Raw genomic sequence first — 21500 nt, forward strand, 5'->3', positions numbered from 1 at the left:
GCTGGTCTCCCTGATGGCCTGACCTCTGACCTATTGCTAGCCTATGACAGGTGGTTGTTCCCATGGGCAAGTTCTACCTGGTACAGCCTTAGCTGATCCATCTGGAAGATGCCACAACAGCCCTTCTGATACCAGGGTGTGTCTCAAGGGAAAATGAGGCATAAGGAGGAGGCTGGCCAGCCCCCCAGCTTGGAACAGAACTACAGTTTGTAAATGGGAAAACTGAGGGCCCAAGAGGAAGGGACCAGATCAGGCTTTCCCAGACCAACAGGCAAGAGAAGGGGTGGGGAGGGAGGGTGCTATCAGCAGGCTGAGGTAGGTGGGGGGACAGTGTCTGAGTGGGGCACCAGCTGCCCAAGAGACTAACCCTAGGGGCCCTAGGGGTAAGACCCCTGAGATCTGAGAGAAAGGAGGTGAAAATCAAAGGAGAGGGTGGTGTCCATATTCTGGAAGGGATCCTCTGCTCTCATTACCTGGGGCCCTGTCACTTCACTAAGGCAATCTGCTCCATCAATGGCAACCATGTACAGCCCAGACCCAGGCAGTGGCTCCCATCCTGCCAGGCAGGTTCCTGAGAAGCTGCAAGGTGAGACTGTGGGCACCCAGTCTGGGCCGAGTAAGGGAAAGAGTCAAAGAGGGAGAGGGGGGGCAATCAGATCCACTCAACCCCTCCCTACTGGTCCCAGTCCTGGGAGTCCTCATAGCCTCTCCAGGAAGGCTCCACAGAGGAAAGAGAAGACAGACCTCAAGTGTTAGCAATCTATTTCTTTAAAGTGACTCACTTTTGCTTAGGGTGATTTCATCCTCTCTACAATCCTGGTGCCACAAGCCCTGTACCCACCTCCCACCCCACGACACATGGGACAGTGATAGAGGAGGGTAAAGAAATCAGAGCTCCTCTCAGTTCAAGGGTAATAATATGGTCACTGAGAAATCACTCAGAAAAAAAACCATAAACCTCAAGTTCCTGAAGGGCTGGGAAGCCTCCTAAATCCGCACCTCCACCCTTCCCTTGGCCTGGAACCAAGATGGTAAAATCCCGAGGCCACAGGATTCAAACGCCTCTGGGCACCTTTGGAATGGGCATGCTGCTTGTATGTCCCGTAAACGCTGTCAGTGTCTGGCGCTGCGTCCGTTTTGCGTGTTAGGGTGTCAGGCGGGGTACTGCGCGAAACGGAGGGGGCGGTCATCCCCGCCTCCCAGGAGGGTACTGCGCAAGGCTTCTCAGGGTGCCATGCACTTGAACCAGGGAGTCGAAGAGGGGCTCCGGGCGCCCCCTGGCGGGAGCTCTGGAAAAGAATCCCGCCGGGCCTTCCTTTGGGTATTTCTTCCCAGCTGGGTTCCCCTCTAGCCCCGCTGCCCTCCTCCCTGGCGGGGGACCCTGAGGTCAAGTCGTGGTGGGTAAACCCAGTCCATAGGAGGGGGACCAAAGCCTTGTCTGGCGCCTGGTGCCACTCCCTTGCTGGCTTCATCCGGTCGCCTCCCTGTCTCTTTCTTCCCTGGCGATCGGACAGCAACCAACTCCACTCCCTGGGCTCCGCGGTGGTGGATTTTTTTTTAAAGATTTTATTTATTTTTTTGACAGAGTGACGGCGAGAGAGGGAACACAAACGAGGGGAGTGGGAAAGGGAGAAGCAGACTTCCCGCCAAGCAGGAAGCCCGTTGTGAAACTCTATGCCAGGACCCTGGGATCATGACCCCAGCCAAAGTCAGAAACTTAAAGACTGAGGCACCCGAGTGCCCTCAGAGGTGGTTTTTGAAGAGACTTGGCCCATCACCGCGGGGTCAGCCCTCGGCACTTTGCAGCATTGGCCCGAGTCCCCAGGGCCCACACAGCTCGGGCCAGGCGCAGAGAGCGCAGGATAACACCGCCAGGTAAGAAGGGTACTGAGACGAGGTGACGCTGTAAGGGACAGGTCCCGGAGACCCGCGAGAAGGTGAGCACCGCCCCACGCTCAGCCACTCCCTCTGGAGGCGTGTCCCCTAGGCTCCGCCCCCTTGCGCCGCAGTGTTTAGCGGTGTCGCGTTCGTCCACGAGACAGAACCGCTGTCACTGTCGCCGTCTCTGATTGCGCTTGGTTGCGTCTCACCTCCATCATGCCCCGGGGGAGCCGAAGCGCGACCGCCCGGCCAGCCAGGTGTGAGCGGGACAGGAGCGGTTGAGGAGGGGGCTAGGGAAACGTGGGCACTCCTGCGCAAGGGCGCAATAGATTGACCTTGGCGGCTGCTGCGCCATCTTGGTGGGGGAGGGGCGGGGTGCCGCATCCGCGTGTCTTAAGAGGGTGGTCGCCCACCCTCGGGGCGAAGAGGGGAGGAGGGGGAAGACGGGGTTCGTGTCCAGGAGCTGCGAGCCCCTGGGGCCCCAGTTAGGGGTCCGGCCGCGATTAATCCTACTTAATTACTCCCTACCCCGCAGCCGCACTGTTCACCCGCCCGCGCACCCGCCGCCTTCGGCCCCTGCACCGGCCCCCGCCTCGTCTGGCCAGCCCGGCTTGATGGCGCAGATGGCGTCCACGGCCGCTGGGGTGGCCGTGGGCTCGGCTGTGGGACACGTCGTGGGTAGTGCCCTGACCGGAGCCTTCAGCGGGGGGAGCTCAGAGCCCGCCCAGCCTGCCGCCCAGCAGGTGAGCAGCGGGCTCAGGAGAAACTGAGGCCGACTTCCCATAAGGGTCACACTAGTAGGAACCTGCTGGAATGTCCAGCGAAAAGTGCCCTGGCACCTTCAGAGCTGCTTCAGGCCCAGGACTTTTCCAAGAAGGGTCTTTTTCCTCTCTCTGATTTTAGCCCCCTGTTGATCACAGGCAGGCTCTCCTAGCCCCTTTCCTGAGGCCAAGGTCCCTAGACTTCTAGGGACCAAGCAGCTTTTTAAAAATGGGGAAACCAAAGCCCTTAGCAATTCAGAGAGTGGCTCAAGGTAACCTAACCCTGGTGGAGGGATGTTGAAGTTCTGAGTCCCCACTCTCCCCATTCCCAGGTTCTGCCCTCTAGTCCCCACATCCCAAGGGCAAGGGGTAGCCAGCAGCAGGTCTGAGCCCCATTTCCTGTTCACCGTTGCCCTACTGGGCACCCCATTAGTCCTGAGCCAAATGTGGCTTAGTGGCAGGGTCAGGGGTCATGAGGATTGCTTTGGCTGAGCCTGTAAGCTGCTATTACTTGTGGGGGTGGGGCTTATACGCCTAGAGTACAAGCACAATGCTCAGCTTTTCTAGAGCTTTCTCTCATCTCTCAGGCCCTGCTTACTCAGTGAGCCCATTATGAGGGAATTGGAAAATGCTGTCCATACCGGCACTAGCCATCAGCTGTGTCGGTTTGAAAGGGTTGTGGGCTCCTGATTCTCAGAGCAGCTGGGACTGGACAGGGCAGGCTGGCCCCTGAGTCACTCAGCCTGCCAGGGAGCCCAGGGGCACCTGGGCTAGGGGTGTGGGGAGAAGCTGGTGGCCCCCAGCATTGGAGCCCACTTCTGGGTGCCAACCTGGAGCCGACTTTGCTGCCTCCTGTGCCATACTCTAGGCTCCCACCCGGCCTGGCCCCCAGCCCCTGCAGATGGGGCCCTGCTCCTACGAGATCAAGCAGTTCCTGGACTGCTCCACCACTCAGAGTGACCTGTCCCTATGTGAGGGCTTCAGCGAGGCTTTGAAGCAGTGCAAATACAACCACGGTGAGCGGGCAGCCCCTGACCCAGGCTGGAGTGGGAAGGGCAGTCCCTCATGTTGTACCTGCAGGCTGACCACTGGCCCGTGCCACCCCTCCCTCTCTGCAGGTCTGAGCTCCCTGCCCTGAAGAGACAGGTGCAGACTGGTGCAGATCCATGAGCCAGCGCTGCAACCTCCCACCCACCCTCCCCCCTTCACCGACAGCTGGACCATGACGTCAGATTGTACCCACATAGCTGGGATTGGGAGTGAGGAGGGGGTTTCTCACTCCGCAAATGACCGGAGACACAGATGTGCAATTAAAAGAGTTTATTTTAGACTGTAGCCTGCCGTGTGCCCTCTCACTAGCCTGTCTGCTGGGGTGGGGTCAAAGAGCATCACCGGACGTCCATCTGTGAGGTTGAATTGCTTTACCTTAAGCTGACATCCTGGGTGGGGGCTGGGGAGGAGGGCTGTTGTAATCTGATGACCTTGGACAGTCCAGATAGGAGTGAGGCATTAGCCTGGACCCCCAAGGGCATCTGACTCTGGGGACTGGAATCCCTGGATAAGCCTCTTTGTTGTCTTCTGCTCTCAGGGCTGCCTCCTCTCCCTTCACCCTTGTCTCTGCCTCTGGATCCCTTTCTCTGCACCCACATTTTGGGGGCCACCCCCCCATAGTGCCCTCACAGCTACTCCATGACCTTGCCCCTCTGGCTGATGCAACTTCTTCGTAAGTCCAGATTCTGCAAGAATGGCCCTGGGCAGCTCTTTGGGCCTGATCACATGGTAGAGGTCACGGCCAATCCCCTTGGATCGGAGTCCAGCTCAGCCACTTGGCTGTGATGTTCCAGATCACAGGACCTGCTGGAACAGACGAGCAGGCCATGCACAGCCAAGGCAGACCTCACGATCACGTGCTCTGGGCTGCTGCCTTCATTGAGTACATCAGCCCTGCCTTGAGCACCTACTGTGTGCTAGGCTCTATTTGATATCTCCTGGCCATGGAGGATGTTCCTGAACTTGGGTACTCAGAGTCAAGTGGAGCGGTAGGGATGTCTTTTGGGCCAGTATATTCCACCTTGTTGGTATTTGTGTGTGTGTGTGTGTGTGTGTGTGTGCGTGCGTGCGTGTGTGTGTTTGTGGGGTAAAGGGGATGGTGGTTGTGGTCTATCAGCACACATAAGCCTGTCCCTGGGACTTTGGGTGTGAGCATCCCCCCAGGTGTCCGTGTCTCCTCCTTACCTGGCCAGCTTCTGGCCCCAACTAGCGGGTCCTGGATGGCAGGGAGCCCATCCTTCGTGGCCTTGAAAGGGGACCTTGCTCCTGGTGCCCACGCCGAGTGCTCGTGCGCCTCTTCCGGCCATCACTTGCAGGGTGTAGGCCTGACAGGTGGCGAAGCTCCTCTGGAAGGCCCAGGAAGCCCTACCTATGGGTGCTGGGGAAAAGGTGCACCCTCCCCCTGGGGCTCAACCATGACACTCACCTGCAAGCTCTGGATACTGGTCATCAAGGTTCTCCAGGAGGGACTCATAGCGGGTGGGGGCTCCACCCTCCCCTTCTGTGGAGGGAGGAAGACCAATTCCTGACCGGCCTGCTAGTCCGCACCCCCACCTCTCACTCTGGACCTGTTTGCTGGGCCTGGCTGGGGCCGCCGACAAGGCATTGGATGGAAAGGGTCAGGGCCAGGTCCTGGCCAAAGGTGGGGAGCTGGCCAGGGCCTCGGGTGGTCTCAACTGCTGCCCCCCTCCCTCATTCTAACATAACTCCAGGGGGAGATCTTGGGCCCCACTTACTGAAGATCTGCACGAGGACGTAGGTTCCACGCTCCTGCAGCAGGGGGCTGCCCATGGAAGGGGCCAGGGATGCCCCCTCCTCCAGTCCTTCATCCAGACTCACCAAGTGCCCGTCCTCAGCCAGGAGGGCAATGATTGCTGGGAAGGCAGAAAGGGAGGCAAGACAGGGCTGGCATCTGCCGGGGGGCCCTTGGCCCCTCTTCCCCAGCATCCCTCCCTGCCCCCTCACCATCCGGGGGCACCTGCCCCCTCTGCCTCAAGTGGGCTCTGAGGGTCACAGGGCTGCACCAGGTGTTCACCAGCTCCCAGCAGCCAGCTGTAGGGGTGGGCAGAAGTGAGTGAATGCGACCCCCGCCTTGCCCCCAATCTGGGACCATCTGTCTCTCTTCCATCCCTTCTCTAACCAGAGCAGAGAATAGGGCTCCATTATTGAGCCTGGACCCTCCATCTCTTGAGGTGTCAGTGACCAGGGCACACAGCTCCTGTCTCCTGCACGCAGTGCTGCCTCTGCACAGGACCTCACCTCCCACCCCAGCCCCACCTGCCACTGGAAGTCGGGAAATCTGCAACTGTGGCCAGAACTTGAGGTGCCTGATCAACCCTGAAGCTTGACCACCCACTGAATTAGAGATTGTGTAGTTCAACAACACACCCCATGGTGATGTGGTGGTTAGTCCTCTAGAGGAGCCATGAGAATTTCCCAGGACCCAGCCATCAGGGTTGCCCCACAACGGACTCCAAGTACTCTCTCTGTCTCCTCATAGAGCTGTTTCCCTAACCTTCCCCCATCCTTTTACACAAGTGCATCCCCCTTCCCCACACTGCCTCCCTAATCTCCCCCAGGTCAGAGGGAAGCAAGCCTCTGAATGTACCACCTCCCTACCCATCTGTAGGGACAGGGGACCCCACTTACCTCCAAACATCACTTTGATAAACATGGCTGTAGGAGAGAGGAGACAGACTTTCCAGCTATGGAAGGATCTAGGGCTGAGATCTAATGGGGAGAATGGCACTGCCAGGAAATGTGTGTTGGGGGGAATGGGTGGGTGGATCGGGCTTAGGTCCTTGCTTGGCCACCCTTAGGTCTAGACTCTACCAGTCTAAAGGGGTCCTTTTGGCTTCCTCTTCCTCTTGCCTGCTGCTTCAGAGCAACCCGAGGAGACTGAGGCCCTCCCAGCTTCCAAGTTGGTCTCCATGGCAGTGGGAGCTGCCAAGTCATCTAGGCAGGAAATGCCTTCCCCCACCCCACAGTATCTCAGTAACAGGATCTGGTGCAGGAGTACAGGCACTCCCTAAGGCAGGGCTGCAATGGGGGTTCAAGGCTTGTGGTCCAGGGATGGCCCAAGACCACATCCCCCCACCAGTAGAGAGAGAGACAGAGCTTCCAGGCTGAAAGTGGGGAGATTCCTGGATCAGTGCCCCTGGTCCTGGGAAAACTATGACCAGGTAAGGCTATGGCCTGATGGAAGCAGGGGGATTCTCGGCACCCTTGTGATCCCCTACCTTCTCAAGGCCCCCTTCCCTGTCCTCACTTCCCTGCCCTCTCTGCCTTTCTCCTCACGTCCACCCTCCCCTCTTTTTCCTTCTGTCCTTGTTTCTCTCCTTGTTTGGGCAAGTTTCTTGAGCTATGATTTATATACAGTAAATTCACTTTTTCGTGTTTTCCAGTTTTGACAAATCTCATAGAACCACCACTGCATTCGGGAGGCAGATCATTTCCCTCATCCCCAGCCCCCAAATTCCTTTATGCCCCCTTGTAGTCCGTGCCAGCCTCTGGACACCATGGGTCTGTGTCCTGCCGCTGCCTTTTCCAGAATTGTATAAAGGGAATCATGCAGCATGGAGCCTTTGGAGTCTGGTCTCTCTCACTCAGCACGCAAGTCACTCAACAGCTCGTTCCTTCTTGCTGCTGAGGAGGGTCCCATTGTCGGGTTGGGCCTGTGTGTTGATCCATTCACCTGCTATTGTTTGGATAGTTCTCAGTTTTTTGCAGTTACGCATAAAGCCAGGATAGACATTGGCAGACAGGATATTGTGTTTCTCTGCCTCTCCATCCATGCCCACCCATTCTTTGACTTTCTCTCCCCCTTTCTCTTCTCTTCATCGTCTTCTTTCCTTCCTCCCCCTTAGCACCCTCTCCTTCTCTCGGTTTCTGTCTCCTGCCCCCTCTCCATGAGCCCCTACCAGACCCCTTCAGCCAGAGTGCCAGGTAGGCGTCTGGAGCAGGCTTCTGACCTTTGCCAGCTCCCTTTCCCCAAGGTTTTAGAAATGCACCACCCCCCTCACTCCCTACCAGGGTGATTAGGCTATATGTCCTACCCGCTGGGCCACTGACTCCGGAGGAGGACTGGATCCTCAGAGCAGCTCACCCAGCACTCAGCTCAGTGCTCCGCCCCCGTGGGGGATGGGCAGTAAGAACACGCCCCGCAGAGTCCTCGTGAGGATTAAACGTGGTAACTCTTTTCTCTTTTCTTTCCTTACCCCCTTCCTTCCTTCCTTCTTTCTCTTTCTTTCCTTCTTTCTTTTATTTTTTTCTAAAGATTTTATTTATTTATTTGACAGACGTAGATCACAAGTAGAGAAGCAGGCAGAGAGAGGAGAAGGAAGCAGGCTCCCTGCAGAGCAGAGAGCCCGATGCCAGCTGGATCCCAGGACCCTGGTATCATGACCTGAGCCGAAGGCTGAGGCTTCCACTGAGCCACCCAGGCGCCCCTTTTCTTCTTTCTTTTCTGTTCTTTTATTTCTTAGTAAACTCCACACCCAGTGTGGGGTTTGATCCCTGAGATTAAGAGTTGCATGCTCTACCGACTGAGCCAGCCAGGCGCCCCTTAAACATGCTAACACTTTAAAGTGCTACCTTGGGGCATGGGGGTGGCTTCTGGGTGGCTCAGTCGTTAAGCGTCTGCCTTCAGCTCAACTCATGACCCCAGCGTCCTGGGATTGAGCCCCACATCAGGCTCCCTGGGAGCCCCTTCTCCCTCTCCAGCTCCCCTGTGGCTTGTGTTCCCTCTCTATCTCTCTCTGTCACAAATAAAATCTTTTTAAAAATTATGTATTAATAAAAGGGGTAGGGGCACCTGGGTGGTTCAGTGGATTAAGCCGCTGCCTTCAGCTCAGGTCATAATCTCAGGGTCCTGGGATTGAGCTCCGCAGCAGGCTCTCTGCTCAGCGGGGAACCTGCGTCCACCCCCCCCCCTCTGCCTGACTCTCTGCCTACTTGTGATCTCTCTCTCTGTGTCAAAGAAATAAAATCTTAAAAAAAAAAAAAAAGTGCTCAGAATGCTGCAAGTGCTCAGAATGAGCACTGTGACAACAAATAGTATTTTGCAGATTTATTTAAACACTGGACACCACTGTCCCTGGGGACCTGTGTCCGGCAGACCACAGCTCAGGAGGGGTGGCAACCAAATTCCAGAAGAATGTCCATGCAGAACCCTGAAGCCTCAGCTCCAGCAACCATCCTTGTTGTCTCAAGGGTTCATTTCCAGTGCTGCCATGAAGGAGTCTTTGAACTTAGTGTCTTGGAGATGCCCTAAGGAGATGTTAGAGACAGAATGGGACCCGTTTCGGGGAGGTGGGGCTTTATAACCTCCCCCAAGGGAGCTCTCAAGGCTTTGAGTTAATGAGAATGTGCTGTTTTAATTACTTTTATAATTATTTAGGTATGCTAAGGCCAGCAGGCCAGGAGATTGCCTTTGAGAAAAGTGTTCCCTGCAGATCTCTAGAGCATGGGGCATGGGGCACCACAGAGGGACACATAGGGAAGCACCCACACTGGGTCAGCAGGCAGAAGGTAAGAGAGAGCCCTGTAGTTTCTTTATCTCTATTATTTTTTTTAAAGATCTTATTTGTTTATTTGACAGAGACAGACACAATGAGAGAGAGAACATAAGCAGGGGGAGTGGGAGAGGGAGAAGCCAGCTTCCCATGGAGCAGGGAGCCCAGGACCTGGGATCATGACTCCAGCCGAAGGCAGATGCTTAACCAACTGAGCCACCCAGGTACCTTGGTCTGGCAAGTTAAAGGAGCTGACCACGTTAAGTGCTAGTGAGGATGTCTCCAGACTTCTCCCACCTGCTGAGGGGGAGCGCAAGATCCGTACAACCCCATTGGAACACTAGTAATTATCTACTAGAGATAAATGCGCATGTTCCCTCCGTCCAGCAACTTCTGTCCTGGGTGTCTACCAGAAGAAATGAGAACACAGGTGCACCAGCAGTTTTATTTGTAATGGCTAAAGACCGGAAAGCACCCAATTTATTGTCTATTAACAGAAGAATGGGAAAGGTATGGCTTTGCGGTGGTCTATCCACATACAACCATGAGAATAAATTAGACACCGCTGTACACATATGGGTGACTCTTATAACGCTGAACGGAAGAAGGAGGAGCAACAGGAACACACTGCCATTCCCTAGAGTTGGCATTCTAGAGCAAGCAAAATTGATCTAAGTGATTGAAGTCAGAATGATGGTTACCCTTGGGGTTAGAGAGCCTGTTACTGATGGGGAAGGCACATGAGGGAGCCTTCTGGGGAGATAGAAACATTCTAAATTGTCATTTGAGTAGAGGTTGCAGGGTATAAGTATAAATAAAATAATCTAGCCAGGAGTGCCTGGGTAGTACAGTCAGTTGAGTATTTGACCCTTAGTTGAGGCTCGGGTGATGGTTTCAGGGTCATGGGATCGAGACCCACGTCGGGCTCCACTCTCAGCATAGAGTCTGCTTCTCCTTCTCCCCCTGCTCCTCCCCTATTCTCTCTCTCTAAAATAAATAAATTAAAATATTAAGAAAATCATCAAGGCATACACTTAAAAATCTGTGCACCTTACCCTACGTGAGTTACACCTCAATAAAAAAGCATCTACCCACTATAATTGCACGTGTATGTCTGGATTTCTGTTCTCAGGAGGCCCTGTGGGGCCAGGCCATCCACATTTGGGAAGATAGGGCCCGCCGTTGGGCCCCAGCCACTGTACCCCCTTGCCCCCACCCCCAGTCAATGGGCTGATTTGCATGCCTTGTCATGGTCCAGGGGCTTCCCCTGCTTGGGCTCTGAAGCACCTGGGACACTCCCAACAGAGCAACTCCTGTCTGCCTCCCTGCCTCTGGCCATGGCCTGCTGGCATCTGGCCCTCCTTCTGACTGGGACCCTCCTGTCTGGTGAGATCCCCCAGGCCTGGCTCACCTGGGGTCGGGTGGGGGATGGCATGGGCTCCAGAAGGCCCCTGCAAAGAAACAAATTGATGTGGGCAGTGGGAGGGTTCTAGAAGGGGCATTAAGATGGAGGGGAGAACTAGCTACAAATAACTCTGCCCTAGACTCGGGGCATGTCAGTTCTCGGTGTGGGCCTCAGTTTCCCCATTTGTGAATGGGGAACGAGCAGATTGTTAGGATCCCTTCAGATTCTGATTCTTTGGGGTCTCAGAAGAAATTGGAATTGATTGGTCACCTTTTTAGTTTTTCACGTGGGAAGCTACCCCAAGGGCCTCAAAGACAAACTACCCTTGACAAGATTCCTAGCAGCCAGTTATCTGAGGTTGACCTGAAGGATGGGACAGCCCAGGAGGCTTCTGGGTGGTGACAGTAGCCAGAGTCTGGAAGAGCCAGTGTGACTGAGGGGTAAGGAATGGGGGCTGGCAGAGAAGGACTCAGAGGCCACCAGTCCCACACTCTGAACTCTAGGTGCTCAACTGAACACAGATTCTTGGGAACATAGCACAAATGAGGACTTGGGGGTTGTCAGCTTTGTGCCCCACCCATCTCAATTCTATGCACAGGTCTGTGAGCCTTTTGGGGGTCAGAGTCTCCTTGGAGAGAGACCAAGCCTTTGTGGGGTGGGGACAGGAAGAAAGGAGCCCACGAGTCTCTCTCTCTCTCAGTCTCTCAGCCAGGCTTACCCCAGCCAGATGCACTGCTGGTCTTTCCAGGCCAAGTGGCTCAACTCTCCTGCATGCTCAGCCCCAGCCATGCCACCATCGGGGAGTACGGCGTGTCTTGGTATCAGCAACGGGCAGGCAGTGCCCCCCGATACCTCCTCTACTACCGCTCAGAGGACGACTACCACCGGCCCCCTGACATCCCTGACCGCTTCTCGGCAGCCACAGACGCCGCCCACAATGCCTGCATCCTGATCATCAGCCCCGTGCAGCCCGAGGACGAAGCAGATTATTACTGCTCTGTGGCTTACACATCCTAGGGGTGGAGCGTGGGCTTCTTGTCTGCCTCTCATTCCTGCACTCTCATCTTGGGCGCCCCTCTTTTTCCAAACTTTCAACTCTCCTCTGTAAAATGGGTTAACAGTATTAAACATGTAAAAAAGAATAATATCAAACATATGAACAGTAACTATTCTGAGGGCCATGGAATTCCTGCTGAAAAAGTGACTGGGAGTGTGGGGGTAGGGATTCTGGGGATTGTTACAGAAGAGGAAGCACCTGAGATCCTTGGGGCGGGGTCCAGCCTCTCCACTGGCCCCCAGGGGGCTTAGACTGGGCTTCCTGTGACCTGAGGAGCTGGAGGAAGAGAAAAAGGAACCAGCTCTTGCTGTTCCCAGCTCTGCATGGCTGGTTGTGGTTCAGCGCTCAAGGGGTGGCTGGACTGGGTTCTTATGGAGCCCCTGCTTACTCCTTTATGGGGCATGGAGGGGTATGAGTATGTATGTGGGGTGGGGCCACTCGGAGGCACCCCGGAGCTCGGACAGAGGGTGCTCATTGCAGGTGGCAGCATCTCTATCTTTCTAAGTGTTTTATTTATTTATTTATTTGACAGAAAGAGATCACAAGTAGGCAGAGCAGCCTACTACCTGAGCAACTGGGCCGAGTAGGGGGCACTGGGTAGGGGAGCAATCCTTATTAGAAGCAGAGCTGAGAGTATGGGTGTGTGGTGGGGGTTGGGAGGTGTTGGAGCGGGCTTCAAAAACACACTGTTCGTCCCTCCCGGTTCCTTTAAGAGGCGCCTATGTCTGGAGGTCATCCCTCACATGCACTGGAGTTCCGGGTCTCCAGGGTCCAGCCTCCACTCCCAGCTGTCTCCTGGGCCCTCACTCGGCCCCTTCTCGTCTGTCTCTGCTGGTACCAGCTCGGCAGGCAGGACCAGGTTACCCAGGAAGGGTGAATCATGCAGGACCCCTGGGCCTGCGCGAGGTGACAGGCTCCACAGCTCTAGTTACCCCTTCCCTTCTCCCGAAGACCCCTGCCGCCCGCGTGGCCTCTAGCTCGCCCCCACCCGTAGGGCAAGTGCAGCGGGAACTTGGCTGTCTGCCTGCGGCTCTACGCCCGCCCGTCCGCCCGCCCTTCCCGGCCTCAGTTGCCTCTTCTGCACTCCCGCCAACGGCTAACCAGCTGTCTCCCCCAAGACCAGGATTTGTTCTGGGAACCGCCCAGAGACCACCAGTCCCAGCCTTGGAACCTAGAGTCGTGGCGCCTGAGTTCGCGGACGCCAGGGGCCGCCGGAGCACCGAGACGTAGGGACCTCCACGCGGCCTAGAGCGGTCCCGGAAGTGCCCGCGGGTGGGGGGCGGGGCTCCGGGCGCTCGGGCAGCCGCGGGCTCCGCGTCAGCAGCTGCCTCTGAGCTAGGCCGGGTCGGCCGCGGGTTGGAGCAGCTCTGGTGCGGCCCCGCCCCGCCCGCCCGCGGCCCCGCCCAGGCCCAGGTGAGCGGCCCCGCCCAGGCCCAGGTGAGTGGCTCCGCGTCAGCCAGTGTGACCACCTGTCCCTCCGGTGGCCCTGGGTATGGGCGTCCCCCATCGGTGGGAAGCCTGTAGGGGCTCCGCGTCGCCTCTCGAGCGGCGTGTGCGTGTCCGCAGCCGCCCGCGGGCCTCCAGCCAGGAAACCCTGACGGGACCGAGGGTCTCCCGGGTGCCCAGGCCCCGAGGGCTCCCTGAAGCATAGGGTGAGCATACAGGAGAAGCCGAGGAAGGCCCCGAGAGAGGTGGGAAGTTGGGGTTCCAGACCTTGGGATCTTCGGTCCCAAAATATTTAAGACATTGTTGAGGATAGATAAAGGATCGCCAACTTTGTGAACGGCGTGGAGACTTCAGCATGTAGGTGGTCTATAGTGGGAATGGGAAACCCCTAAGGAGGGAACCTTGGAAACATCAGGATTTAACAGGTGGGTGGAAGAAGAGTTGTAATCACAGATGCCAAGAAAAAGGGATCGGAGAGCATCAAAACAGGGAGTGGGGGAAAGAACTTTAATAAATGAAGGGAATAAAGAAGGACGTGGGAAAGGGGGTGGGGGGCTCAAAATCTTGAGGCGTTCAGGTATGCAAGGAGGGTTTAATGACAGGGTAGACCCATTTTATCACATCTTTCAGGTTTTCAAGAGAAAGCCTGAAACCTACAGAGTTTCCAATATTGGCAGCTAAGTCAAACAAAAAGAAAAAGTTCCAGCTCTTTCCCGAGCCAAACAAAACGTGTCTGTGACAGGATCCTCAGGCTGCCAATTTGCAACTTCTGAAATGAAGGGTTTTGAGAAGGGAGCTTTTGGTGAGCACTGCCAAAAGGGGTGGGAAAGTGAGGTCTGAGAATAGAGGGATTGGCCATAAGGAGGTCACTGGATGGAAGAGCTGAAGATGCTGAAGTCCCAGCTGGAATTGGAAACTTGAAATTTGTCTTGGTGCAGTACACAGTCCTATGATTTTCTTTGGCAACATTTAACATCTTAGGAGGAATTGGCGGAGAGCTTTGGTATTTGGCGGCTGGTTGCAGCAGGGCAAGGAGGTGAGGAACGTGATGCTGGTCAGAGTCTGTGGTTCGATCCACAATAGAGTCTAAGCTAGACAGGGAAGGGTGGATTAGAAGTGGAGAGCCAGGATGAAATCAGTGGGTTGTTAGACCCAATGAGATTAATCTAGAGAACCTGAAGGATGGGAGATTCTGGTTGCTGAAGAAGAGGGGAAGGGGAGATAAGTGATCAAAGAATTTTTGAGAATACTTCAGTTCTTTGCTTTTTTTCCACACCTGGCCTTCGTATCGCCTGATTATTCATTAAAAAAAAAAAATCGTTTCCAAATAGGAATGAGCTCCATTGCGACTATGCTGATTAATTTAGTGTGTTTTTGAGCTGCTTGTCTACGCTTCAGTGTACTGCTAATAGTATCTTTGTATATAGAATTGTGAGGATTAAATGCACATGTGCTTATAGAAGGTCTAGTAGTGCCCAGCACATAGTAGATGCTCAATAAACACGAGCTGTTATTGTTATGATTCCTGGGGTTTCCCTTCAGCTTGCATAGCAATTTCTGTTTCGTTTTTTAATCTTTTTTTTTTTAAGATTTTATTTATTTATTTGACAGAGAGAGATCACAGTAGGAGAGAGGAAGGGAAGAGATCACAGAGAGAGAGGAAGGGAAGCAGGCCCCCTGCTGAGCAGAGAGCCCGATGTGGGACTCGATCCCAGGACCCTGAGATCATGACCCGAGCCGAAGGCAGCAGCTTAACCCACTGAGCCACCCAGGCGCCCCTCTGTTTTGTTTTTTTTAAGATTTTATTTTTTATTTATTCGACAGAAAAAGAGAGATCACAAGTAGGCAGAGGGGCAGGCAGAGAAAGAGGGAGAAGCAGGCTCCCTGCTGAGCAGAGAGCCCGATGCAGGGCTCGATTCCAGGACCCTGAGATCATGACCTGAGCTGAAGACAGGGGTTAACCCACTGAGCCACCCAGGCGCCCCTTGCACAGCAATTTCTGAATGAGGTCACGAGAGGCTCCCTTGGAGGCCACCACAGTGGAATGGGGGGTGTTCCGGGATCCGTCCATGTCCCTATGAAAACAACCCCCATTAACTGGAGCATCTCTGCTTTTATCTTTTATTTATTTGTATCTCCCAGATGATTTATTTGAATAGAGTTCTGTGCCCCCCTCCCCTCAAAAAAGTGTAGCCATTAGTTCTAGCAGGAAAACATGACTTTTCTTCCATTCAGTGGAAATTGTCCTGTTATGCTGGGGGCTGGGGGCTTCACGTTGAAGGAGCACAGTACTTGCCCCCAGGGAGCTCTCAGGCAGCATGTTTGCCGTCCAGGGTTGTGAGTGCTTTGATGGACACGTGCACCGAGCTCTGCAGGTCCCTGAGCCTGAGATCACCAGACTTAGGGTACAGAAAAAGGGACATTAAGACTGAGTCTGGGGGCGCCTGGTGGCTCAGTGGGTTAAAGCCTCTGCCTTTGGCTCAGGTCATGATCCCAGGGTCCTGGGATCTAGCCCCGCATCGGGCTCTCTGCTCTGCAGGGAGCCTGCTTCCTCCCTTCTCTCTCTGCCTGCTTCTCTGCCTACTTGTGATCTCTGTCTGTCAAATAAATAAATAAAATCTTTAAAAAAAAAAAAAAAGACTGGGTCTGGGAAGATAAGCCAGTGGCAATCTGAGATGGGAGGGGAACCTGTTAGGAGCATGAAGCAGCAGCTAGGGCTACATGGAAGGAGAGGCTGGATCTGGGGCTGGGACGGCTAGTGCGAAGGGCTTTGTGAAGGCTTTGGGCTGCCGCGAGATCCTGAGGCAGATGATCGGGCCTGTGTTTGGGGTATTTGAAGCTGGTGTCAAGGTAGAGAACAGACCTGAGGGAGGAGTAGAAGCTGGGGGTCGGTGGTCATTTGGGCAGTGAGCATTGAAGTGATCCTGGGCAACTGCATGAGGCCTCAGCTGCAGACTGACAGAGAGACAGAGACCTCTTCATAGAGCCTCAGGAAATGGACAGACTAGATGTATGGGGTGAGAGAGGGGGAAGGTCTAGGCTGACTCCCAGGGTTGTGGCTTGGGCACCTGATTGGAGGGGCTGCAGCTAACCTAGTAGAGGAGGGAAGTTTGTACTCTCAAAAACTGCCATCGTCAAGATCCTCCATTAGCCAGAATCTTGCCCCCTTTCCACAGTGGCTCCACTTCTGGTCTCGTCTACCTTTCTGAACCCCTTCAGTCTTTAGATTCTAGATCCCATGGTATAGCACTTGATTCTGTCCATCTTCTTTGTCGTGTTTCTGATAAATCAGACTTGTCTCTAACTCAGTGGGGATCATCTCAAGGGCCAGCTTGGATCTTATACCTATTTCGTTTAGTCCACGATAGATTCTGGCACAGGCAGGAGGTACGTCCTAGGGCCCTGATCTGCAGACTTGACAATGTTCCTTGTTTTCTTCTCAGATTGGGAGGACAGTAAGTGCCCTTAAGAAGACGATCTTTCAAGAAATACAGTTATTGGGGGTGACACTAGATTCACAATGGAGGTTCCCCCAGCAGCCAAGTTTGGTGAGACCTTTGTGTTTGGGGACAGCTTAGAGATGCAGCAAGGACTCTTCCCAGAGGAGGACCTGGGGGATCCTTTTCTTCAGGAAAGAGGTTTAGAGCAAATGGCTGTTATTTATAAGGAGATCCCTCTCGGGGAACAAGACGAGGAACATGACGATTATGAGGGCAATTTCAGCTTATGCTCAAGCCCTGTTCAGCATCAGAGTACCCCCCCGGTGAACAGACCCCAGGATGATGACATCTTCAGCCCAACCTTCTTCCAGAAATCAGACCTTAGTATGTGTCAGATAATCCACAGTGGAGAGGAACCCAGTAAACACAATTGTGAGAAGGCGAACAGGGCACACTCAGGACCTAACGAGCCTCACAGAACTGCACCACCCGCAAAACCCTATGCATGTCGGGAATGTGGGAAGGCCTTCAGCCAGAGCTCACACCTCCTCAGGCACCTGGTGATTCACACCGGGGAGAAGCCCTATGAGTGCTGTGAGTGTGGGAAGGCCTTCAGCCAGAGCTCACACCTTCTCAGACATCAGATCATTCACACTGGGGAGAAGCCCTACGAATGCCGGGAATGTGGAAAAGCCTTTCGCCAGAGCTCAGCCCTCACACAACACCAGAAAACCCACACTGGAAAGAGACCGTACGAGTGTAGGGAATGTGGGAAGGATTTCAGCCGGAGCTCAAGTCTCAGAAAACACGAGAGAATCCATACAGGAGAGAAACCGTATCAGTGTAAGGAATGTGGGAAATCCTTCAACCAGAGCTCCGGCCTGAGCCAGCATCGGAAAATCCACACGCTCAAGAAACCTCACGAATGCGATCTCTGTGGGAAAGCCTTTTGTCACAGGTCCCACCTCATTCGGCACCAGAGGATTCACACTGGGAAGAAACCTTACAAATGTGAAGAGTGTGGGAAGGCCTTCAGCCAGAGCTCCAACCTCATTGAACATCGTAAGACCCACACCGGTGAAAAACCCTACAAATGCCATAAGTGTGGGAAAGCTTTCAGCCAGAGCTCCTCCCTCATTGAGCACCAGCGCATCCACACTGGGGAGAAGCCCTATGAGTGTGGCCAGTGTGGGAAGGCTTTCTGCCACAGCTCTGCCCTCATTCAGCACCAGAGAATCCACACTGGAAAGAAACCTTACGCATGCAACGAGTGTGGCAAAGCCTTCCGGCACAGGTCAGCCCTTATTGAGCACTATAAAACCCACACCAGAGAGAAGCCCTACGAGTGTAACAAATGTGGCAAGTCCTTCAGGGGAAGCTCACACCTTATTCGGCATCAGAAAATCCATGCTGGGGAGAAGCTCTAGAAGGAGGAACTCACACCAAAGCTTGAGACCCTTTCCCAGATGGAGCCCATACCCCATCGTCAAAGACCCTGCCCACCTCCCTGATCCCAGGGCCAAATGGAAATGTGCCACCCCCAGCGCTTCTGGCCACACACACTAGCAGCCAGGCCCCCTCACGGACCCCCAGGCACCCCACATACGGCCGGTTTACTGAGTGGCAGGGAGGGTGGAGTAATGGGAAGGCCCCTGAAACAGAGGCATACCCCAAAGGAGACCTGGCCTTCAAGTCATTCACATTTGACTCCCAAGCCTAGGAGATTGGGTTTTGCCATCTCTTTGCCCTTGTCAAAATCCAGAAGAATATACAGAGGGAGAAAGTTGAGTGAAACACACAAAAATGTCAGATGGACTCTAATGTCAGCTGCCGTCTGGCACTTTGAGAAGACAGAACTGTGTTCACGGTCCAAATCCGCTAAAGAAAAATGAATCTGGAAGTAGCTAACAGCAAAGTGGAATCTTCCACCTGGCTTGAGCATTGGTGGGGACAACCAACAACCTCCCTTACAGAAGAAAGGGAGGGTCTGAAAGGACTCATTATGGGGTTGGGGAAGAGGGTGGCAAGCCCCTGGCATGGTCTCTTGATCCCTGTTCTTTTAGAATAAGAATCGTTTCTGGCAGATGGCTCTTTCATAGGACGGTAGAGGTTTGGTCCTGTAGGCCAGAGGACATTTGACCTTGGCTTTGACTCAGCCTGGCCTAAGGCATTAGTGCCCTCCAGTTATAACCTCTCCACAAGACCTAGGGCTCCCCAGACCACAGCGTGTGTAGGTCGGCCCCATGGCCGGTTTCTGGTCCAGTGGCTCTGTAGTGCTGGGGGACGTGGGAAGCATGGCCATCCAGTCAGTTCAGATCCCAGTTCCACTCCTCCTACTTGTGTGACCTTGAGGAAGCTCCAAGGCTCTGTTTCTCAATCTGTGAGATGGGGCTATTGGGACCTGGCTGACTCCTGTTCAGAATGAAACCAGCCAGGAAGTTCTTTGGCAACTGGCAGTTGAGGATGGAGACCAAGAGGGACCCTTGCCCTAGCCAGAGATCTATTTCCTAAAGGCAGGAGAGGCACCCCTGCTGGTTCCCTGGATGCCAGGGTCTGTAGCCCACCCTCTTGTTGAACCGAGACTCAGGCTTTCCATTACCCCCTCCTGCCTGCCCCCAGGGCTGTGGGTGCCCTGTGGGGCCACCTCCCACAAAGGGACCCTTTCCAGATGCCATCCTAAAGCTCTCCCCATCATCAGTGTGGTCTGTGCGGCCTGCATACCCATGCTTCTCTCCTCTCCTCAGGCTTTGCTCAAAAATTACCATTGCCTGCTGCCTGCCTAGACCAATTCAGTTGGCATCCCCAGAGGTGGGGCTCAGACAGTGGTATGTTTTTAAATCTTCCTAGATGATTAGAATGTTCTAGTACATAGCCAGGGTGTGAGCCCTATGCTAGGCATCATCACGACCCCAGCATCTCCCAAATGTGCTGGGCATGAGCAGAGTTTGAAGGTGGCCATTCTGTCTCAGGACCCACACCTCCCTTCTGCCAGGAATCGGCACAGGCTGAACCATGTCTGGCTGGTTGAGAGGTGTCTGGCCCTGGTCCTTGGGCCTTCGTGTGTCCACCAGGATCTCTTTGGTACTGCCTTCCCCCAGGCTCCTCAGTGCCCTTCTGAGCGATTCTGAAGTTTTCCAAAAGTTTATGGCTGGGATCCCATGACCCCCATCATGGGAATACTGGCTGTTTCAGCTCAGCTTGGCAATCATGTATTGTTTTGATGAATACAAATGGACAAGTAATGGTTACTTAGGAAGTGGAACTTGGCAGGCTGGAGACTTTAAAAGGCCAGGTCTCCAGCTGGGGGGATGACAGCGGGCGTCCCAGCCATGGGGACAGCAGCTGCTCCTGTCAAGCTCCTCTCTGTTGCATGAATGTGTGAAACCTCGAGCCAGCACCTGGGTCTCCTAGAACCTACTGTACCACCAGCTAGACCAGCCTGACCAGCTGGCCCCACGTATTATAGGCAGGTGGCCTGCACTGAGGGTCTGCAGTTACTTACTAAAAGTGCAGAGAGAGTTGAGACCCCTGCTCAGCGTGGGTGGAACAGCAGCACCCCCCACAAGATCTACCTCCTTGGCACCCCCATTTGACCTCGCCTTGGCCAGGCCTGTTCTCACCTGGCAGTCGTCAGTTTCCTACCTTTGATGTCTCTCCGTGTGCTTCTGCACACCCCAGCCAAATTGATTTTCCTAAAGCTTTTTGCACATGCCACCACTTTCCTTAAAACCAACCCTCAGGGGCTGTTCTACGGATAAGCCCCCATTTCAGCCAATCTGGCTTGCTCCTTTGGAACAGACCACAGGGGCTTCAGGCCCTGCCTGGACGCTCCCTTGTCTCCCAGCTTCCCTTAGCTCATTTTATGCCCTTCTTGCGTTTTGGGATATGCACTTTTGCCTCCTCCTCATCCCCTGACCCCCGTCTCCTCCTTCCTCTTGACAATTTATGTAACATTGAGACCCCCTTTTCAGAAGGGTGGATGGATTCTCCCATAACCATGGTGGAACCAGGTACTTTTCAAAGACTGAGCAGGACCTAGTCCCTTCTGTTCGTATTCCTTTACTTTTATATATTTTCAAATCCTTCAATTTATTTAGGTTCTGGAACAGTATAGTATTACAAGAGAACATCCTGGTAACATTTTAATTGTCCTGGGATTTAGTTGTTGTTTTTGTTTGTCTTACATTTTTTTTTTTTTCCTTCTAATGGCAGATGTTGAGTGTTATAAAGCTCTGGCTTTCGGTTTTGTTGACTAATTGGATGGTTTTGTCCAAGTGTATGTATTGTCTGCTTTTTTTTTTTTAACTTCATATTTTATATTTCTAAATTTATTTAGCTATAGCTAATCATATTTTTAATATTTCTAGTAAATGCAGGTACTCTGGTCTAGGACTTTTTTCTTAGAGCTTTTTCTGCATTCTTTCAACTTGACACATGCAAGTTCTTGTTACCATATGAGGAATTGCCTTTTGGCCCAAGGGTTGTTATTTTTTCTGTACTTCCAAGTGATGACTGCATAGGTCATTGCCATTCTTTCTTACTGTGCTGTGGTATCAACATTTCTAAGTGCCCATAGAACAACGCTGGGCCTGAAGATACGATCAGTTTTTATAAAGCATTTGTGTACTCTCAAGAAATGGGTTTGTACTCCATCCATTCTGTTTGTTAACTTGTTTTTAAATTACTTTATTCAAGTTCATATTTTCTCTGTTGTTTACTTTACATTTCTTAACCTGGGGTCTGCATACTGCCCAGGAGCCCAGGAGCACGCAGGTCTATTGTAGAGTCGGCATAGAGGGTGGAACAAAGCTGGGGGTTATGAATGTGAATGGATTGTTTGGGGTCAGGGGTTGGGGGGACATGTAGCATTCCCCACATTCTGGAAAGGCTCTGTGAGCCCCCAAACAGTTAGGAGCATTCACTGACATGATCAGATCATAATCTGAT

General features: G+C 53.7%; 4 protein-coding genes across 9 annotated transcripts; 3 read left to right on the forward strand and 1 right to left on the reverse strand.

The window, feature by feature from the left end:
- The first annotated feature begins 1983 nt into the window (after positions 1-1983).
- CHCHD10 (coiled-coil-helix-coiled-coil-helix domain containing 10) lies at positions 1984-3977 on the forward strand. Its single transcript, XM_004742506.3, has 4 exons — positions 1984-2138; positions 2417-2624; positions 3511-3658; positions 3761-3977. The coding sequence occupies exons 1-4, from the start codon at positions 2098-2100 to the stop codon at positions 3778-3780; spliced, it is 417 nt and encodes a 138-aa protein (XP_004742563.1). The 5' UTR covers positions 1984-2097; the 3' UTR covers positions 3781-3977.
- On the reverse strand, positions 3948-6636 carry CUNH22orf15 (chromosome unknown C22orf15 homolog). Of its 4 annotated transcripts, XM_045065256.1 has the most exons (7): positions 6525-6636; positions 6342-6368; positions 5658-5744; positions 5429-5566; positions 5119-5193; positions 4878-5038; positions 3948-4499 (listed from the first exon to the last, which is right to left on the reverse strand). In XM_045065256.1, exons 2-6 carry the CDS (start codon positions 6364-6366, stop codon positions 4899-4901), a joined length of 465 nt encoding a protein of 154 aa, XP_044921191.1. In that variant the 5' UTR covers positions 6367-6368; positions 6525-6636; the 3' UTR covers positions 3948-4499; positions 4878-4898. The 4 variants fall into 4 exon arrangements, with proteins under 4 accessions (XP_044921191.1, XP_044921190.1, XP_004742559.1 ...); XM_045065255.1 differs by lacking the exon at positions 6525-6636 and having other exon boundaries at positions 6342-6485; XM_004742502.3 differs by lacking the exon at positions 6525-6636 and having other exon boundaries at positions 3948-4496; positions 5658-6485.
- Positions 6637-6785: 149 nt separating this feature from the next.
- VPREB3 (V-set pre-B cell surrogate light chain 3) lies at positions 6786-11762 on the forward strand. Of its 2 annotated transcripts, none has more exons than XM_004742500.3 (3): positions 6786-6874; positions 10464-10591; positions 11311-11762. In XM_004742500.3, exons 1-3 carry the CDS (start codon positions 6867-6869, stop codon positions 11625-11627), a joined length of 453 nt encoding a protein of 150 aa, XP_004742557.2. In that variant the 5' UTR covers positions 6786-6866; the 3' UTR covers positions 11628-11762. The 2 variants fall into 2 exon arrangements, with proteins under 2 accessions (XP_004742557.2, XP_004742558.2); XM_004742501.3 differs by having other exon boundaries at positions 11359-11762.
- Positions 11763-12955: 1193 nt separating this feature from the next.
- Positions 12956-21252, forward strand: ZNF70 (zinc finger protein 70). Of its 2 annotated transcripts, none has more exons than XM_004742507.3 (2): positions 12956-13104; positions 16557-21252. In XM_004742507.3, the coding sequence occupies exon 2, from the start codon at positions 16634-16636 to the stop codon at positions 17978-17980; it is 1347 nt and encodes a 448-aa protein (XP_004742564.1). In that variant the 5' UTR covers positions 12956-13104; positions 16557-16633; the 3' UTR covers positions 17981-21252. The 2 variants fall into 2 exon arrangements, with proteins under 2 accessions (XP_004742564.1, XP_004742565.1); XM_004742508.3 differs by lacking the exon at positions 12956-13104 and adding an exon at positions 13111-13319.
- The last annotated feature ends 248 nt before the right edge of the window (positions 21253-21500 follow it).

This window comes from Mustela putorius, unplaced genomic scaffold (assembly GCF_011764305.1).
Source record: "Mustela putorius furo isolate JIRA1106 unplaced genomic scaffold, ASM1176430v1.1 tig00003858_pilon_pilon_pilon, whole genome shotgun sequence".
NCBI classification, from domain to species: domain Eukaryota; kingdom Metazoa; phylum Chordata; class Mammalia; order Carnivora; family Mustelidae; genus Mustela; species Mustela putorius.

Coding starts and splice junctions, on each gene's coding strand:
- CHCHD10 (XM_004742506.3), top strand. CDS start 2,098: ATGCCCCGGGGGAGCCGAAGCGCGACCGCCCGGCCAGCCAG. Junction 2,139..2,416: donor GCGACCGCCCGGCCAGCCAG/GTGTGAGCGGGA, acceptor CCTACCCCGCAG/CCGCACTGTTCACCCGCCCG. Junction 3,659..3,760: donor GCAGTGCAAATACAACCACG/GTGAGCGGGCAG, acceptor CCCTCTCTGCAG/GTCTGAGCTCCCTGCCCTGA.
- CUNH22orf15 (XM_004742502.3), bottom strand. CDS start 5,820: ATGGAAGAGAGACAGATGGTCCCAGATTGGGGGCAAGGCGGGGGTCGC. Junction 5,567..5,657: donor GGGGCAGGTGCCCCCGGATG/GTGAGGGGGCAG, acceptor CTGCCTTCCCAG/CAATCATTGCCCTCCTGGCT. Junction 5,194..5,428: donor CGTCCTCGTGCAGATCTTCA/GTAAGTGGGGCC, acceptor CTCCCTCCACAG/AAGGGGAGGGTGGAGCCCCC.
- VPREB3 (XM_004742500.3), top strand. Junction 10,592..11,310: donor GACTGGGACCCTCCTGTCTG/GTGAGATCCCCC, acceptor TCTCTCTCTCAG/TCTCTCAGCCAGGCTTACCC.
- ZNF70 (XM_004742507.3), top strand. CDS start 16,634: ATGGAGGTTCCCCCAGCAGCCAAGTTTGGTGAGACCTTTGTGTTTGGG.